At 43.8% G+C, this 20,527-nt stretch overlaps 1 protein-coding gene across 3 annotated transcripts in view; it reads left to right on the forward strand.

The window, feature by feature from the left end:
* Window positions 1-8,889, forward strand: part of LOC137373773 (prostaglandin E2 receptor EP2 subtype-like) — a 38,454-nt gene extending 29,565 nt beyond the window's left edge. For 2 of the 3 annotated variants that reach the window (XR_010975692.1, XR_010975691.1), the window contains one exon: window positions 7,840-7,907. Coding sequence is in view for 1 of the 3 variants with exons in the window: in XM_068039112.1 (XP_067895213.1) it covers window positions 7,840-8,022 (183 nt within the window). In the remaining 2 variants the exon portion in view is untranslated. Of the gene's footprint in view, window positions 1-7,839 lie in introns of all 3 variants that reach the window. The other variant, XM_068039112.1, reaches the window with a different exon arrangement.
* Window positions 8,890-20,527: the final 11,638 nt, after the last annotated feature.

Genomic DNA, 20,527 nt, shown 5'->3' on the forward strand with positions numbered 1-20,527 from the left:
TCACTGATGTTCAGTTGGATTCTGCCAGGGTCACTTAGTTCCAGTTCTCATTCCAGCCTTAGTCCAAACATGGACTGAATATATTGCAGAAACACAGCAAAATCCCACAAACAGAAGTGTGATAATGACCAGATAGTCTGTTTTATTGATATTGTTTGGGGGATGGGTGCTGGCCAGGACACTGGCAGGGGGGGCGGTGGAGGGGGGGGGGGTGTGATGTGGGTAGCTGCCCTGCTCTTCTATGAGGCAGGTCTTTTGCAATTGCCTAGGGGGGCAGGTGTAGCCTCGGTTTGTCGTCTCCTCTGGGAGGTGGCACCTCTGGCAGTGCAGCATTCCCTCAATTTTGTATTGAAGTGTTAGCCTTGATTTTTTGCTTAAAAGTCCCTGGAGTGAGACTTGAACCCACAATCGTCATGGGTTTTTCTCCCCTCCTCTTCTGAAGGCCCATGCCACAGTAGGGTTACTTGTACATCTAAGAACCCTTCTACAACTTGGCTCAGAAGGTATTCTTCCTGTCTGAGTCTAAACGATGAACGTCAGCAGCCTATTCAATCATTTTCAGGAAGGCATTTGATAAGGTGCCACATCAAAGGTTACTGCAGAAAATAAAAGCTCATGGTGTAGGGGGTAACATTTTGGCATGGAATGAAGATTTGGCTAGCTAACAGGAGACAGAGAGTAGGCATAAATGGGTCATTGTCTGGTTGGCAAGATGTAATGAGTGATGTGCCACAGGGATCTGTGCTGGGGCCTCAACTTTTTACAGTTTATATAAATGACTTGGATGAAGGGACCGAAGGCGTGGTTGTTAAATTGGCTTTTAACACAAAGACAGGTAGGAAAGTAAGTTGTGAAGAGGACATAAGGATGCAACAAAGGGATCTAGATAGGTTAAGTGAGTGGGCAAAGATCTGGCAAATGGAGTACAATGTGGGAAAATGTGAAATTGTCCATTTTGGCAGGAAGAATAAAAAAGAATATTATCTAAATGGTGAGAGATTGCAGAGCTCTGAGATGCAGAGGGATCTGGGTGTCCTAGTGCATGAATTGCAAAAGGTTAGTATGCAGGTGCAGCACGTAATTAGGAAAGCTAATAGAACGTTAACGTTTATTGCGACGGAAATTGAATACTAAAGTAGAAAAGTAGTGAGATTATGCTTCAGTTATACAGAGCATTGGTGAGACCACGCTTGGATCACTTGTACAGTATTGGTCTCCTTATTTAAGGAAAGATGTAAATGCATTGGAAACAGTTCAGAAAAGATTTACCAGACTAATACCTGGAATGGGCGAGTTGTCATATGAGGAAAGGTTGGACAGACTAGGCTTGTATCCATTGGAGCTTAGAAGAGTAAAAGGCGATTTGATTGAAAGATATAAAATCCTGAGGGGTCTTGACAGGGTGGATGTGAAAAGGATGTTTCCCCTTGTGGGAGAATCTAGAACTAGGGGTCACTGTTTAAAAATAAGGGGTTACCAGAGATGAGGAGAAACTTTTTCTCTCAGAGGGTCGTGAGTCTTTGGAACGCTCTTTCTCAAAATGCAGTGGGAGCAGAGTCCTTGAATATTTTTAAGGCAGAGATAGATAGATGCTTTATAAGCAGGGAGGTGAAAGATTATTGGGGGTAGGCGGGACTGTGGAGTTGATGTTACAATCAGATCAGCCATGATCTTATTGAATGGCGGAGCAGGCTCGAGGGGCCGAGTGGCCTACTCCTGCTCCCAATTCGCATGTATGTTTGTATGTAGGTACCAACACAGCTGATGCTGATATTAAGCCCTCAACAATATTCATATCTGCACTGGTTTTATTGGGAATCTCTGGATAAGAATGAAAATGGACAGACAAGTGGCAGATGGAATTTAATACAGATAAGTGTGAGATGATGCATTTTGGCAGAAGGGATAGGGAGAGGCAATATAGAGTAACTGGCATGGTTCTAAAGTATGTACAGGGACAGAGGGACCTGAAAGCTCATGTGCATAGATCTTTGAAGCTGGTAGGACATATTGAGAGAGTAGTTAGCAAAGCATATGGGATCTTGTGCTTCATAAATAGAGGTATTAAGTACAAAAGCAGGGAAGCTGCACCTTTAAAAAGCTCTGGTTAGGCTACAACTAGAGTATTGGACCAGTTCAAGTCACCACACTTGAGGAAAGATGTGAGGGTCCTTGAGAGGGTGCAGTGGAGATTCACCAGAATAGTTCTAGAGATGAGGGATTTTAGCTACAAGGTGAGGTTGGAGAATCTGGGGTTGTTCTCCTTGGAGTAAAGGAGATTGAAGGAAGATTTAATAGAGGTGTACAAGATTATGACTGTTTTAGATAAGGTAGACAAAGAAAAGCTGCTTCCAAAAGCTGATGGTACAAAGACTAGGGGACACAGATTTAAGGCGATGGTTGTGAGGAAGAACTTCTTTTCACAATGAGTGGTAATGACCTGGAACTCGCTACCTATGAGGTTTGTGGAAACGTAGGTGATAAATGATTTCAAAAGGAAACTTGATGGGCACTTGAAGGAAGTAAACTTGCAGGGCTATGGGGATCGAGCGGTAGAATGGGACTGATTGCTCTACAGAGAGCCGGCATGGATTTGATGGGCCAAATGGGCTACTTCTGTGCCTTAATTGCTCTATGACTCTGTGGATAAAAGAGCAGAATTTCAGAGGTGAGGTGAGGTGAAGCCCTTGACATCAAGGCAGCATTTGCCCAAGTGTGGCATCAAGGAGCCCTAGCAAAATTGCTGTCAATGGGAATCAAGGGAAAAACTCTCCAGTGGCTGGTGTCATACCTAGAACAAAGGAAGTTGATTGTGGTTGTTGAAGGCCAATCATCTCAGGCCCATGGCTTCACTATAGGAGTTCCTCAGGCTAGTGTCCTAGGCTCAACCAACTTCAGCTGCTTCACCAATGACCTTCCCTCCATCATAAGGTCAGAAGTGGAGATGTTTGCTGATGATTGCACAGTTTTCAGTATCATTCGTGACTACTCAGATACAGATGCAGTCTGTGCCTATTTGCAGCAAGACCTGGATAACATTCAGGCTTGAGCTAATAAATGACAAGTAACATTCATGTTAAACATGTGCTAGGCAATGACCATCTTCAACAAGAGAGAATTTAACCATCTCCCCTTGATGTTCAACGGCATTACCATCATCAATATCCTAGGGATTACCAGGTCAGCGGCTGGGAATTCTGCATCAAGTAACTCACCTCCTAACTCCCCAAAGCCTGTCCACCATCTGCAAGGCACAAGTCAGAAGTTTAATGGAATTCTATCCACTTGCCTAGATGTTTGCAGCTCCAACAACAGTCAAGAAGCTGGATGCCATCCAGGACAAAGCAGCCCACTTGATTGGTACCCCATTTAACACCTTCAACAGTCACTCCCTCCACCACTGATGCAGAGTGGCAGCAATGTGTACCATCTACAAGATGCACTGAAGCAACTCTCCAAAGCTTCTTCAACAGTACCTTCCAAACCCATGACCTCTACCACCTAGAAGGTCAAGGACAGTGACCAACACCTGTAAGTTCCCCTCCAAGCCACATCCTTACTTCCAAGTAAATCACTGTTCCTTCATTATTGCTGGCCAAAATCCTGGAACTCCCTTCCCAACAGCACTGTGCATGTACCTACATCACATGGACTGCAGCGGTTCAAGATGGCAACTCACCACCATCTTCTCAAGGGCAATTAGGGATGGGCAACAATGTTGGCCTTGCCAGCGACGCTCACACCCCAAGAAACAATTTTTTAAAAGTTCCAATAATAACTTTCAAAAGGGAATTTGATATATATTTGAAAAGGTTGCAGGGCTATGGGGAAAGAGAAGGGGAGTGGGATGAAGTGGATAGCTCAAAGAGCTGGCACAGGCACAATGGGCTAAATATATGTGTTGCATGATTTTATGATTGTATGTTAATCCTTTACATCAATCTTCATTAATATCGTTTTGACCTAAGACCTGCAATCTTTGTAAGACAGAAAGTGTGTGTTATGAAAAAATATTCAAGGATTTAAAGTGGATTCTCCTCCTTCTTCTGTGCCCTTGGCATGGAGTTTCACTCCGTTGGAAATTTGTGGAAGTGTAAATCTGGAAATCACGAAGTTGCAGCCCTCGATTTCCAGTTCATTAATGTTTAGATTTGCATCTCTGTGATTTTTTGATATGAAAAATCCAGCAGGAGAGGCTCTGCACTGAGCATATAGATGCAGAAATCATACCCTTGAGGCCCCTAGAATTCAAGGTCAGTTTCAGTAGCAACCGCAACCAATTTCAATGGCATGAGAATGTAGATTTTGCTGTAAGTCTACCCACAGTTTGGAAACCTTTCTATATATATAAATATTTTAAAGTATTAAATAAAAACTGCAAAACGGGTCGCTTTTGCTTAGAAAAAAATGTGCTTAGACTCCAAGTCTCCAGAAATTCTCTAGGTTGTTCACCTAGCCAGGTAAAACAGCTAAGTGACAAAGTATTCAATAATGTACCAGTACTGAACCAGGAACCAAAAATGTTTCCAGAACAGCCTTATCAGGTGAACATTAGTGACCATGAAAATCGGGACCAGATCTCTGTAACTTCCAAAAGGGCAGACTTGACAGATGATGTGGCCAGTAGTTTACTTGCATCAGCACCCGAAGCTATAAACAAACTGAAACTATAGCCTACTAGCCACCTATCCATTTAGTAAAGTTCTACAAAGGTAATAACTAAGGGGAGAACTCTTAAACAAAAGATGATATTTAAAGCAGTAATTGAAACTGACCAGCAAGTCTGATGCTCGCTAATAGATGAGGACATCCTTGGGTTCTGGAGCTTATAATGACTAGTCTTTCATCTAATGGGTCATAGTAAGGACCCTGCTGCACAAAAGTTGAACAACTAGTGGAGTGTGCTGCACAACCTCTACTGAATCAGTCCAGTGTTAGCACTTGCACCTCTGTGTCAGAAGGTTGTGGGTTCAAGCCCCATTCCTGAGTCTTGAGGCAGTGCCGAGGGAGAGCTGCACTGTCTGAGGTGCCATCATTTAGATGAGATGTTAACCTGAGGCCCTGTCTGCCCTCTCAGATGGATGTAAAAGATACTATGGTACTATTTCGAAGAGCAGGGAAGTTTCACTTGTGTCCAGGCCAAAATCTATTCTTCAACCATCACAAAAAACGATTATCTAGCCATGATTTCATTGCTGTTTGTTGGACTGTGCGGTGTGTAAGCTCGCTGCCACGTTTCCTTCATTATAAGTGACTACACTCCAAAAAAGGCTGTGACGTGCTTTGAGACATCTGGATGGCGCTAAATGAAAGTCTTTCTTTCTTGAGCATGCTATCATGTCTAGCCACTGATAGAGCAGCTGGTCTGCTTGGTATTCATGCTGTATTCTTAAAAGCTTCAGTAAGTGAGGGCAGGAAATAGCCATGATGGAGAAGAATGTCAGGAACCACCTTGGAACTGTCCTTCTGATGTTGGCAAATAGGATTTTGCTGTTGTGTCAGAGGATATAAAATATTATTTCTGGGATTCCAATCGAATATAATAGGATATATTTCCCAGGACCTGATGAATTTATTGGTGTCCCCGAAGCCTCATGTTTTGCATGTGTTTAAAGTGGATCTGAACCGACTCCTGTATTTGTCACTTTTGGTCTGAAAATTCCCATTCTTGTACAAATCAAGGATTAATATTGTATTGCACATTGCTTTTAGAAGTAGACATGCATGGCAGTTTTACTCCCAATATTTATTATTTGAGTAGCATTGGTATTTCAAGTGAGCTTTCAACAGCACAGCTGGCTAGTGAATGGAGGCCTCCATTGTTGAACAGTAGATTGCTCAATTAAATAGCTGCATTATCACCTGGAACAGGAGGGATGGGTTTGTGCTGCAAAATTAAAACAAAATGTTGCATCCTAACCTGCCAACTTTGATGATGCAACACTGAAGCTAATGAACCAGGAAATGAGGGAAAGGAGGTTGGCCTCTTTGACCCAGAAAGATATTTTCCTCAAGTATGATCTGGTATAGTGAATGGTTCACTTTTGAAGCTTTGAAGAGTCAGTGCTCACCACACAAGCTGGTAACTTGTTCCAAAGTTGTGTATCTGCTATCCTCTGGAAAACACATACCGCCTAACACCTAACCTAGCCCTCCCCTTGTATAATACACTCATGATCCCTGGTCTTCCCCAATCCATTAAATGGAAATAATTTATCAATAGGAACATAATGTTATGACCAGGTGAGAAAGGTGTCTAGGAGTCTTTCTCAGCCTTCACCTGGTCTTATTGTAACAGGATTTAATTTTTAAACACACCATGTTTTGAGCTCCTCCTTGGTGAATCCTTGTTCACCACTTTCCAATTATAAGGCAACGAAATGAGCATAAACAGGCTTTCTTAGGTTTAAAGAAGAAAAGCGAAATGTATTAAAACTTAAACTTAAACTCTAGTTTGGTTAACGCCTACGGATACATGCCGCGCCCCACACTAGCATGCATACAGGATGCGCACATGCAAATAGAGACAGAAAAGAGCAGAAGAAAAATAAAGTGGAGAGGTTTGAGGCAATATCAGAAGAATTTCTTGTTACTGTGCTTCAAGCTTACTGTAGTCCCTTTGTACGTAGTTCTCACTTGTAGGTAATTCTTGCTTTTCATTGGGGTCCAGTATTCTTCTTAAACCTTGTTCACGGTAGGAGACTTTTCTCTCCTGGGGTTCATGTGACTTCAATGAGTCTTCAGCTCTGTGAGAAAGAGATGGGAGCAGACAGGAGCGAGATGTTCTCAGTCCAGGAGCAAAGAGCTTTCTGAGTTCAAATTCTCTGTGGCAAGTTCAAATTCAAAAAAACTCCAACAGCCAGTTAGTCATGTGACTAAACTGGTCTGACCATGTCTGTTTGTGTATTCGGCTATTTTAGCAGTTAACCTGGATTGCTAGCCTCTCCACCTTCAACATCGAGTAATCAAAAGTCCATTGTGGATTAAACTGGAGCAGGGAATGGCCCCTTTGTCCTTTCTAAGTACTGTCCATTACTATGCAAGTGTCTTTCCAGTCAAGGGTCTGGTGTTTTTTTTAAAAACGTTCTTTCTTTACTCCAGTAACAGTTTAAAAATCAATGTTCATGTGGTGAAACTAATGTGTCTCATTCTTGGCAGGTGGGGGCCTGCATGACAATAATTTAATCCTTTATTTTATATACCTCTATCAAATTCCCTCCAATGTCTATGCATATCTAAAGTGAATAGACCCAGCTTTTTAAGCCCTTCTGAGTAAGCCCTCCTCTGAACTTTTTCCAAAGCCTCTATATCACCCACCATATGACTGGACTAAAACTGGACACAGTATTTTAAATGTGATCGAACCAAGGTCTTGTTTTTAATAGCATTTGTCTGACTCCTTTGCACAATTGAGGGAGAAAAAGTAAGACAAAAACAGACACCATGCAGGAAGAAAGGTGACAAATTCTACAATTGTTCTAGAAAGTCAATGTGCCTAATCACCCTTGTAACATTTGGAGAATGGAGAGCTATTTCATTTAAGCTCACCAAGGCTAGGCTGGTTAAAAAGTAAAACACTCAATCCTGCTATCACTGAACGCTAAATCACTGAAAACATGTTTGGAATCTGTGACCTTTCTCCATTTGTATCCATGAGTTGCATTTTTGCTCAGTTATTTTCATAAGAGTGTTTCAGAATCCAGCTTTTCTTTATTTCACAAGATCTGAAAGACAGCAGGATCTAAGATTTTTCCTGTTTTCAAGCATATTTAATTTTGATTCATAATATAGTGAATGTCTGAAAATTATCAAAAATAATGCCCTTTTTAATATTCGTAGATCCGGGCATACATTGGTGCATTTTCTCCTGACAACGACGATGGCGAAGATTTGATTGCTCTAAAGCTTGCATCGGTGAATTCAATTGTTGACCCATGGGTTTTCATAATTTTCAGGACATCTGTATTTCGGAAATTAGTTTCTATGTGTTACAAAGATTCTTCCCCAACGCTGCACTTGTAATCTATTTGTGCTGTTGAGAAGTAATGCCTGACTTTGATTAAATATTTTAATGTCTGCCTATCCTTTATTTCTCCATTGATGGAAAGTTCTACCAAGGGTTAAAAAGTGGAATTAAACAATTATTGCTTGATTTTCAGCAAAGGACGAATGATAATAATGGACATTGTTTTTAAAATGGTTAAAGGAATTCAGGATAACCTAAAAAAAAATGTAATGTCTTGAATGGTACTTTTCCATTTAGAACTGGAGCAGAGAAACCTAAGATTCAGATTAATCTATATCTTTGTTGCATATTTCTTGGAACTTACAAGCTATGTTATGCTTTCTGATATGTGTATGTGCTTGTACATATGATTGTTGCCATCATATGCATGAAGATGTACAATTTCTGTCCAGAATAAACCACTTAGTGGCTGAATTTGTCTTCACGTTTTAAGTCGGCTTGAATCTCAAGTCCAAATTGTACTCAATTTTCTGGTCTAATCTCATTTACATAATGATTCATACTGCATATAAAGTTGAAGCTCTTGCCTCCTTCTAATAAGAATTTTACATACATATCTAGAATATTCAAATGGACCAATAACAGTGGCAATCCAGCAAAGCAGGTTTCTGCAAAAAATTCCAAGCCTCTACTGCTCCAGTATGGCCCCAAATCAGGGTGCAAAGACAATAAAAATCAGCTTCTTAGAGATATTATCCTGCCACAAGAATTTCAATTTTTGGTGGTGGTAGTCAAATATCTGAATATCTTAAATTTTCTCAATGTTCAAAATGTTTGTACCAATGACCTTATTACTGAATGAACTTAATGTAGATTAATGTTTAAATTGTTCTTTTAGACTAATCTGTGATCATGATATTCCGTGAATCAATAACAATGAACTTCTTTGAACGTGGTTTAAAGATCCCATTATATCTTAACTCAAAATGTTCCATACTTCTGTGGAACATTTGTCTATATTATGCATTGTGTGCATTATGCTTACACATTTGTTTTCTGTTTCCAATTTCCCAGCCTTTATCTTTCCTTTCTGAAGGCTTTGAGTCATGGTGGGATAAAATTGGATGCCAATAATTTGCCAAAGTGACCATTCTTCATGTGCCCTAATCATTGGTTCTGGGGGGATTGCAGTGGAAGAGGAACCTGTCAGCAACCAATATTAACATTTTCCCACAGAGCGCACTGTATTGTGAACAAAATAGTTTATTCTTCATTCTGAGCCTGGGTACAGTGGAGAGACACCACTATCACTCCAGCTGAGATAGCCAAACTGGACACAAGACCAAGGATGGAGCCACAATGCTATAGATTAGGTGAATTTAAACCACGGAGGGATTTGGGTGCCTATTAAACCAATAGTTTTAAAACTGAAATCTGAGCAGCATATTGTGAGTGGCAGCAATGATTTTATGACAGATGTATAGCTGAGTTATGTGATATGTAATGTGAAACCCAGTCAGAAACCAGAATGTGTTCAGTTATATCATGCTACAATATTAGTTGAGAAGAAATATCTTGATGTAAACATGTCACCTGTCTTTACACGAGATATGTATTTCCCAGCTTTTGAGAATGCTTCAGACACTGAGCGGTGCACTCGCCCGCAGGTTTGCTTCAAGGTTTCGTTGTCACTACTTTAAAAATAACAAAATGCATGTTTATTGCATGTGTAAATGAACTTTGTAGTATGAGAGAATGCTTTATGATTTAGAATTGAATTAGCTGTTAGATTTAGCAATCCAGATTTGCTGAATACATAAATGTATCATTACAAACATGAATAAATGCACATGCAAGTTAAATAAATTCTCGTGTGTAAAATTGAGCTCCAATACAAAAATCATGGTGGGGGAGGTGGACTTTTAACTCACGACCCCCTGCTTAGCGCCGGTACAATGGGCGCCAGGCAACCGGATTTTGCATGGTGATCTCTTGCACCCAATGCCCACCAGAAGTGTGCACAACATCGCGTTTTTGTTGTCAAGGGGGTGCTCAATAAATATATGTATATATGTAAATGAGAGTCCTGTACTGGTTTAAGGACACTTCTGCCATATTCCACTCAGAAATCCTCGGCGGGAACAATCGGGAGAGATGCTGCGCTCACATTATTTGAAGGGAGTCTAAGCTGTGAGTTCTCAACCCTGCAACTTTCAGTGGGAGTCTACCGAATGGACAGCTGACGTCTCAAAAGAAGCGATCCTTGCATCTGCGTTCGTAAATGCGCAGTATCAGGGCTGGGGTGTCTTCAACCAAATTCTGTTGTCTGAGCCTCGATACTCTCGACGCTTTTCGGAAACACCACTTCATTGCTGGCTCTGAGGATGATGGCATCAGGGCCAACCAAATCACCTGAAAACTCCTTGCGTCCTGAGAGAGCAATTGGCGGAGGGAGAGAGTGTGAGACACACAAACTCGGGGATTGAGGGAAAATAACACAGGGAGAGGGCAACACACAAACTGGGAACAGAAAAACAATCTGGGAGGGAGAAACACCAACAAAGAGAGCAAGAGATAAAGCCTGGCTACCCGACCCGAACCCGACTATGTGTCGGGTCGGGCGTGAAAAAAAAATTAAAGGACTCGGGCTTGGGTTGGCTGTGATCGGGTCGGGCCCGGGTTGGGTTTTAATTTTATACTCAAGTCAGGCTTTAGCAGGAGAGAACCACAAAGTGAGGGAGGGAGAGAGAGAAATGAAAAGTGGAACTGCAGAGAACATGTCAGCCGGTGATGAGGAAATCCTCATTCTCCAAAGCTACTCCACTCTGGAGTAAAAGGTTCAGCATGCTACCACTATATGTGAGACCCTTGATGTTGCACACTCGCCTCCAGAAAAATTGGTAGGTGTCAGAAACACATTGGGGTACGATTCCCCTGTCATTTTAGCGGCACTCCCACCTCCAATCCCATCAACCCAGGGCGATAGAATTCAGCCCTATGATTCATTGTGAAAGCGTAAAAGCAAAAAGGGAAGGGGCACTTAGCCCTGAAATGGCTGTTGGATGTAATATACTTATCCAGGCACTGGAACCTCATTTTCAGCAGGCCTATGGCCTGCTCAATGATTGCCCTTATGGTCATGAGACATCCTCTGCCTCTGTGTGTCGCACAGGTGTGAGGAGCCATTTCTTCAGAGCATAAGCCTTGTTACCCAGTATTCATCCATGGAGTTGTTCAGGAGGCCTGAAAAGCTGAGGCACCTGGGACTGTCTTAGACAGCTTCCCAGAACTTTTCACCCACCCACAGGATCCAATTGCGGTGGTCGCATACTAGCTGCACATTCAGTGAGTGGAAACCCTTCCTGTTAACAAAGGCTTCTGGCTGCTCTGCAGCAGCCTTAATGGCCATATGCGTGTAGTTGGTTACCCACTCACCTGGGGGATTCCAACGATGGCCCCATATCCAACCACCCTCTTGACCTGACTGATCTGATCTGTGTGAAAGCCTATGTATTGGCCTGCCCTCTAGTACAAGGCATCTGTGACCAGCTTGATACAGTGATGGGCTGCTGATTGGGAAATTCCACTGATGTCTCCAGTGGATCCTTGGAATGATCCTGAGGTGTTAAAGTTGAGGGTCACTTTGACTCTAACAGGCAATGGATAGCCACCGCATTGAGTGGGCTCACTCCTCCTCCAGCATTGTGCACAGTGCGGACACCACTTGCCTGGACAGCGGCAGTATTCGTAAACTCTGAAGCTCCGACATCTCCATGTAGCAGAGTCTTTGCCAGTAGACCCTATAGGCAGGGTAGTGTCTTCTGCAACCATATGCCTCCAATGGTGGCCATCTCCATCCTTCTCTTCCACATCCTCTATCACCGTAACAAGCCTACTGCTCCTCTAGGTGTTACAGCCCCGCTCCCTCTGCCTGCAATACTCTGCTTGAGGCTGAAACAATGTTTCATAAAGGTTCACCATAGCATCCTTGCTTTTATATTCAATGCCTCTATTTATAAAGCCCAGGATCCCACATGCCTTATAAACTGCTTTCTCAACCTGTTCTTTTACTCAACATCTGACTACTGCTGCTTGTTCACTGACCATTGGAACTTAGGGAAGAATTAGGGTGAACTTAGGGAAGAATTTTAACCTGGAGGATTGTGTGGGTTTGGATGCAGATTGGGGGGCGGGGGAGGTTAAATATGGCAAAAATGCGAGCGCACCGGGGAAGCTGTCTCCAACCCACTGTCTTCTGTGTTTAACTAGGGCGCATCACATAACACCCTCAGGGTTATGGTAATAGCTCAATTGAAGAGATATTTCGACTGACTTTCAAATTTAACAGCGCATCCAGGGTTTTCTGGGCTTCCTGAAACTTGCTTATGACAGCAAGGTGAGAACACAGCAGCAATTGAGGGGGCTGATTAGAAGTTATGGAAATACTGTAATAACTACTCAGTACTCATAGCTGCTTTCTTACCTGCTAGTGGGAAAGGGTTTGTTCACAGTACTTTGGTTGAGAGTTCACTTTCTACACTTTGGAAGATTTGAAAGACTTCCTGTACCTGTGCAGGGGCAGACTCGGCCGTCGAATAGGAGGCAGCATGTCGGGGGCAATGGGTAGGAAGTGGATGTGCTTTAAGTGGAGTCCCTACTTCCATCTCCCCTTTTGCCAATATTGTGCTTCTGGTCCAGCCAAACTTCACAGAGCATTGCAGGGGCCTGGACGCAAGTATGTGAAGACTCCTTTCGCACTCTGAAGCAAAAGCTCATCTCATCACTGGTCCTTGGTTACCCAGATTTTCATCTTCCTTTTATATTGGGAACTGATGCCAGTTTCCTTGGTCTAGGCGCTGTACAGTCACAGATTCAAGAGTAGAAAAGGGTGGTTATCACCTCTGCTAGTCAGAGTCTCAAGCCACATAAGCGGAATATGTAGAAATATTCCAGCATGAAACTTGAACTGCTAGCTTTAAGGTGGGCTATTTCTCAAAAGTTCAGAGACATTCTAATCGGTGCAGAATTTGAAGTGTTTACAGACAATAACCCGCTCAGCTATTTACAAACATCTGCCAAGCTTGGAGCAACAGAGACCAAATAAGCAGCTGAACTCTCTCAGTTCAGATTCCAGACAAGATACAGGTCCAGCAAAAGTAATGGAAATGCTGATGCCCTCAGCCGGAAGACTGACCATGGGAGGGAACCCACGCCAGGCTAGAGGAGATCACGGCTGATGCTATGCACCTGCCTTGAGCAAATGGCAGCATTCATACCCCAATTCCCCATGAAATCCAGGCCAGGATTCATTAAAGTGTCACTTACGAAGGAGATTCAGACCAGATCCAGAAGGGTAGTCTCACCTTTGCCACCAATCTCAAAGGAGGACCTCAGGCAACTTCAACTTGTTGATGCAGACATCAGTAGGCTTCACTTCTACTGGAAAACTAAACATCCATCCACCCAAAGCTACCTTCTAAAGGAGTCAAACGAGCACGTAAACTGTTGAGGTCCTGGAAAAGAATCAGGGAGGAAGATGAAAATGATGTTCTCCACAGATTTGTTCATGACGACAGAAGGGAGGTGAAGCAACTCATCCTTCCTGGCAGTCTCAAGTTTCAAGTGTTGGAAACAGTTCCTGATCGGGTGGGCTACCAAACATTGGAAAAGGCAACTGTGCTTGACTAGTGTGCTGATATTGCTAATTACTGCCAGAACTGCAAGAGGTGTACTTTGGCCAAAGCAGGGAAGTGGCTTCACCCCAGCATGAGATCCCTGATGGCTACTAGGCCATTGGACGTACTCAGGATGGATTTCACAGTCCTTGACCCCAGCAACAATGGGATGGAATATACTCTTGTCCTTATGGATGTCTTCACCAAGTTCACACAGGCAGTTCCCATCTGTGATCAGAAGGCCTCAACCGTAGCCCGGGTTCTAGTGCATGACTGGTTCATTCGTTTTGGTGTTCCATGCAGAATACACAGTGGTCAGGGACACAATTTTAAGAGCATGATAATACAAGAGCTTTGCAAGGTGTTTGGTATTGCCAAGTGTTTCACCATACACTGCCATCTATAGGGTAATGGACAGTGCGAATGATTCAATTGTACTCTTCATGACAGATTGTGAACCTTACCTCCCAAGAAGAAGAGTAAGTGGTCTGAGTACCTTCTGGAATTGGTTTATGCATAAGTACCCCACATTGCTCAACAGGCTATTCTCCACACTACCTCTTCTTTGGGAGAAACCCAGTTCTTCCAGTAGACAATCGACTGGGGCTTGACATGCATTCTGAAGGTGATGGCTGTCGACGATTGGATAGCTGAGCACCATACATGGCTAAACCATGCGTTTGAGATGCTGTCGACGAAGACAGAGAAAGAAGCGCTGAGAAGTACTACATGACCACAAGGCTGATGACGTGGATCTCCTGATCAATGCAAGAGTATTCCTCAGGAATAGGAATATAAGCAGTCAAAACAACATATAAGATGTCTGGGATCCAGAACCCCACATAGTCATTAAGCATCTTGACACCGGGTGTCACACTTATGTTGTGCAACCAGTGACTGCAGGGCAACCTCAGAAGACGATTCACAGAGGGAGTTGCTTGATGCCAGCAGCCTTGTAGATGATGTGAGAACAAATAACACACTCAACGATGTTGCCGTCCCTAAAGTGTTAGCTGGCAATGGCTCAAGTGATGAGGAATCGGATAGTGACATTTACTCCTGGGATGACCTGTGCATCATGAATTTAGAGGGTGCATCTAGTGCAAGAAGGTCCATTCCAATACCTGAAGAAGATGTAGAAACATCACATAGTGAGACTGCAGCTGAAGCAGCAAGTGTTCCTGCTTATGAAGCCCCTGAAGACATGAACAACATAAATCCCACCATGGCTGACACGCCACCTAGCTCAGGTTGCATTGAAACACAAGAAGGTGAGAGTGTTTCTGATGTCTTGGCTGTTCCCATAACATCTGTTTAAAGGATCTGAACAGATGATGGACCAAGAGCGAATGCTGGCTATCATCCTAATCTTCACCGCTTGCCCAGATCTGTGATTAACGAAAGAAAAGTTGTCACTACTGTTGATTTCAATGTTTTAACTGTCGTAGCTCAAATGAATGTGTTAATTCTGCAGTTGCTTAGAAACAGTAGATGTTGATAAGTGTAATTGCTGGGACAGCAAATCATAATCAGGGAAGTGTGTAGCAGGAGGGTCGCGCTGTCTCCTCGTCAGCTGCTGTGAACCGATGAGCAAGCATTTCCTCGGAGTTTAGAGCAGCTTCTGCTTCATCCGACAGTCTCCTCGGCGTGCGCAACTCCGTGCCAGTAGGTGGCGTGGGCGGTGGAGAGCATTAGTATGGAGCAGTTTTCAGCACCTGGAAGTGGCTTAGGGGACGGGAGCAGTGTCTTTGGGGGGTTCAGGGGTGGAGCTAGAGAGCCATGGGCAGCAGACAGAAGCATGGGCAGGAGAAGAAAGAGCCACAGGGAGCGGCCTAAGGTCTGTGTCAGTGATTGGGAAACAGTGCCAGTAAGGGAAAATTGTGGCATGCATCCAGCTACCAAGGGCCACAGAGGACTAGCGAGGGAGCACGGATGCCTCAGAGATCAAGAAGCTCTGAGATGCTGAAGAGGCTTCTGGTGATCTGGATAGTGAAGTAATCTGTGACTCATGTGTTCAAGTAGAACTAGCAACGTGGGAAGGATCACAAGCGCGCCTACTGTCAACTGTGTTCTTGCGGTGCTTCAAATACAGTATTTAAGTTAAAACCCCCTCACGAAGAGTGGGGATAAGAGGTGGGGAGAGAAAGGTTCAGGATCACAAACCTGCACGTCTGCTGAAGCGAGGCATTCCTGCATCCCATTGTTTAACAAACATGTCTGCAACACTTCTGTGTTTTTTCTTCAGATTTGCACTTGCTGCTGTTCAATATTCAGTATATTCACACCTAATCTGTACTAATGCTTTGTCTTTCAACACACCATTAACATATTGTTTGCCTTTGCTCCGTGACCTTTTGGTCAGCTATGTGGCCTGGTCCAATCTGCACCTTCTCCTTTGTTATCTCTTGCCCAACCCCCACCTCACTTGTTTATAATCTGTGACTTTTCTAATATTTGTCAGTTCCGAAGAAGGGTCACTGACCCGAAACGTTAACTCTGCTTCTCTTTCCACAGATGCTGCCAGACTTGCTGAGTGAATCCAGCATTTCTTGTTTTATGTCTGCAACACTGCTGATTCAAAACAAAGAGTTAAACTCTCAACGGTTTTCCTGCTTCAGGGTGACGAGCAATAATCGTCTGCTGTAATGAGTTTGTTTCTTAAGTCTTTTCTTCATAAGTGTGCTTTCCTGTTTGGTGCCAGTGGGATAAAGAGTCACTGATCTGGAACCTTCACACATTCAGAGTGCTTCTTCCTGTGTTTACACTTCCAACTCCCAACTCCTACAAATTCCATCTTTGGATTGGCCCTTTAAATACTGGAATTACATTTGCATTATGCGGATCTGCATCACGTCTGCTGCGGTACAACTGACATTAAATATGGAATTAAAATGATAATGAGATGGCTGTGTTAAAATGCCACTGACAGATGAGCTGAACTTACAGGACTAAATCCACCATCAAATTGGAAGCTGGCAACTTTCAGGTTTCCAGGGCACTTGTTTGAAACCAGCGTTGGGCCACTTGACTATGCTCACCAGGGGTTTCACTCCTGTTTTGTGACCCCACTAACAAGATTCACCCAAAACGGACAATCAGCTCTACTGCAGCCCAACCAGTGATCCAAAAAGGGACCATTGGAGGCAGCTGACTAAAAGGTAAGTATTTTTTTTTTACTTACCTTAATGTGGAGAAAAGAGGAGCAGACATGCTCCACAACAGTACCACAGGCTACGGCTCCTCCTGACCCCACAAAGCAAATAAAAAAAAGATCTATTTGGGCCTCTTCCGGCACCAGTCTCTTTCCTGTAGTCATCACCTTGCTGGAAGGCCACAGCAGATTCCCTGCTCAGAGCACCCATTTTGGAAGGCTGAACTTTTACCTGGTCAATGGAGTAGCTCAAAATTCAGAACAGTGGGTTTCTGGCAGCTTTATGGTAGACAAGTAACCTGGCGAATTTTGAGTGTATATCGCCCCAGTTTCTGCCAGGCAGATCAGGTTAAACCCAACACCCTAGGTTGCGAACATTCTGGTTTAACCTGAGACAGTAGCTGGAGAGAGGGATGGAATTTGTGGCAGAGCAAAAGAGGATGGCTTTGGTGTTCCCAATATTTAACTGTATGTAAACATGGCTCAACTAGGAATGGATGTCGGACAAGTAATCTGTCAACAGGTAGGCACTCAAGGAGCCAAGAGAGGTGGCGGTGAGGTAGGGATGGGACAAGCAGAAGCAAGAAGAGAGCTACATAAAAATGATAGTGCCCAATTTGTTTGGCTTTGCGACAAACCTTCAGACCACAAGGTCATATTCTGCGTTTTCTCAAATTATTAAATTTCATTCATTTGCCATTAAGTTGTTTTTAAAAGAAGATATTTATAACATTAAAATCATCAGCTCTACAAATGTATTCTCGAGTTAATATTATCCCTTGGATTTCTTTGATCAGTAATCCAAGAAGCATTTTGTAATTGAAAATCTACAAACTTGTTCCCAAATGTGTTTTTATTTGTTCCAGAAACTAGCTCCTTATGCTGATCTTGGCCTCTAGAGGGTGTGGAAGAATAATGTTATGGTGAAATCTCTTTATTCAGCATAATTTAACTGTCTGCTTTCAGTTTTTGCTCTGACTGGTGGAGTTTAAAATGGTTCAAGCAGGCAGCCTGTTCAGTCAAAATATATAAAACATTCAAATCCTTTATGTGCTGTGGGAACATTTCAGTAATTGAACAATCAGTGTCTTGCCTGGCCAGCACAGGTAAAGCGATCTTGAGACAAGTACGGATTTCCTTTGGTACAAATACACAGAGGCCAAAAATCCACAGCACCAGATTTTCAGTGTGTAAGTGCCAGATGTCCCCACCTGTGCCTCCATACGGAACTGTAGTAAAGTTATGGCACAGAAAGAGGCCATTCAGCCCATGGTGTCTGTGCCAGTTGAAAAAACTAGCCTCACGTTCCAATCCCACTTTCCAGCACCTGGTCCGTAGCCTTGCAGGTTACAGCACTTCAGGTGCAGGTCCAGGTCCAGGTACCCTTTCAAGGATTTGAGGTTTGAGGTTTTCTGCCTCCACCACCAATCTGGGCAGTGAATTCCAGACACCCACCACCCTTATGTCCCCTCTAACCCTTCTACAAATCACCTTAAATCTGTGCCCCCTCATTCTTGACCTCTCCGCTTGGGGAAACAGGTCCTTCCTGTCTATTCTATCTCGGCCCCTCATAATTTTGTACAGTTCAATGAAGTCACCTCTCAGCTTCCTCTGTTCAAAGGAAAACAACCCTAGCCTATCCAATCTTTCCTCATTGCTGCAATTTTCCAATCCTGGCAACATTCTTGTAAATCTCCTTTGTACTCTCTCCAAAGCAATTATGTCTTTCCTGCAATGTGGTGACCAGAACTGTACGCAATACTCCAACTGTGGCCTAACCAGCGTTTTACACAGTTCCAGCATCACAACCCTGCTTTTGTATTCTATACCTCAGCCAATAAAGGATATCTTCCATATGCCTTCTTCACCACTTTATCTACCTGTCCTGCCACCTTCAGGGACCTGTGGACATGCATTCCAAGGTCTCTCACTTGTTCTACCCCTCTCAATATCCTCCCATTTATTGTGTATTCCCTTACTTTGTTTGCCCTCCCCAGTTGCATTACCTCACACTTTTCCAGATTGAATTCCATTTGCCATTTTTCCACCCACTCAACCAAACTAGTGATATCATTCTGGATAGTCTACAGCTATCCTCCTCACTATCAACGATATGGCCATGTAGATTCCCAGGAGGTCATCCGAACAAAATATCTAAGGTGAATGCCTTCTTAAGGGTGCAACCCAGGCACCTGCCTACTCCAGGAAGCCATGAAAGGTGACAGAGTGACACGGAAGAGAGAAGTACCAGAGTGGGGGGGGGGGGGGGGGGGGGAGGGGGAGGTGGTTTGCTTTGCTCTTCCCAAGCAAAGTGCAAGAAGTGCCTTTTGTAAAGGAGACAAAAAGCTGAAAAAAACTACCTGCTGTATTTGTGGTTCCAGGCCACAATTCAGACTTGAACCCGAAGACAGGCTCCAGGTAGGCCTGAACTCACAGTGGTCCAACCCACCAGTTCTCTGCCTGTCACATCCTTCCTATTATTGCAGGCTGGTTTAGAGCTGGCAGAAATTCTGGGTGGATTTCACTCTGTGTGCAGGAAGCAGAAGTCAGTACTGTTTCTGGGCCATGAACCCGCTCCCGGGGATGGGGAAACAGACACTGGTTGGGATTTTCACAGAGATGCCCCCTTAATTTGCAAGGAAACAGGTTCCCTGTCCAACTAAGGGCTGGAGGCAGACTCTTGAAGGTGTAGGACCAATCTGAGGCCTTCCAGCTTAATCTTCAGCCAGAAGTGCCGAGTTGATGATCCATCTCAGCCTCCTCCTGAAGTCCCCAGCATCACAGATGCCAGACTTCAGACAATTCGATTCACGCCGCGTGATATCAAGAAATGACTGAAGGCAATGGATACTGCAAAAGCTATGGGCCCTGTCAATATTCCGGCAATAGTACTGAAGACCTGTGCTCCAGAACTTGCCGCACCCCTAGCCAAGCTGTTCCAGTACAGCTACAACACTGGCATCTACCCTGCAATGTGGAAAATTGCCCAGGTATGTCCTGTACACAAAAAAACAGGACAAGTCCAACCTGGCCAATTACCACCCCATCAGCCTACTCTCAATCACCAGTAAAGTGATGGAAGGTGTCATCAACAGTGCCATGAAGCGGCACTTGCTTAGCAATAACCTGCTTAGTGACGCTCAGTTTGGGTTCCGCCAGGGCCACTCAGCTCCTGACCTCATCACAGCCTTGGTTCAAACATGGACAAAAGAGCTGAACTCAAGAGGTGAGATGAGAGTGACTGCCCTTGACATCAAGGCAGCATTTGACCGAGTATGACATCAAGGAGCCCTAGCAAAACTGAGGTCAATGGGAATCAGGGGGAAAACCCTCCGCTGGCTGGAGTCATACCTAGCGCAAAGGAATATGGTTGTGGTTGTTGGAGGTCAATCATCTGAGCTCCAGGACATCACTGCAGGAGTTCCTCAGGGTATGTCCTAGGCCCAACCATCTTCAGCTGCTTCATCAATGACCTTCCTTCAATCATAAGGTCAGAAGTGGGGATTTTCACTGATGATTGCACATTGTTCAGCACCATTCGTGACTCCTCTGATACTGAAGCAGTCCGTGTAGAAATGCAGCAAGACCTGGACAATATCCAGACTTGGGCTGATAAGTGGCAAGTAACATTCGCGCCACACAAGTGCCAGGCAATGACCATCTCCAACAAGAGAGAATCTAACCATCTCCCCTTGACATTCACGACATTACCATCGCTGAATCCCCCACTATCAA

The sequence above is a fragment of the Heterodontus francisci genome, chromosome 9 (assembly GCF_036365525.1).
Source record: "Heterodontus francisci isolate sHetFra1 chromosome 9, sHetFra1.hap1, whole genome shotgun sequence".
NCBI lineage: Eukaryota > Metazoa > Chordata > Chondrichthyes > Heterodontiformes > Heterodontidae > Heterodontus > Heterodontus francisci.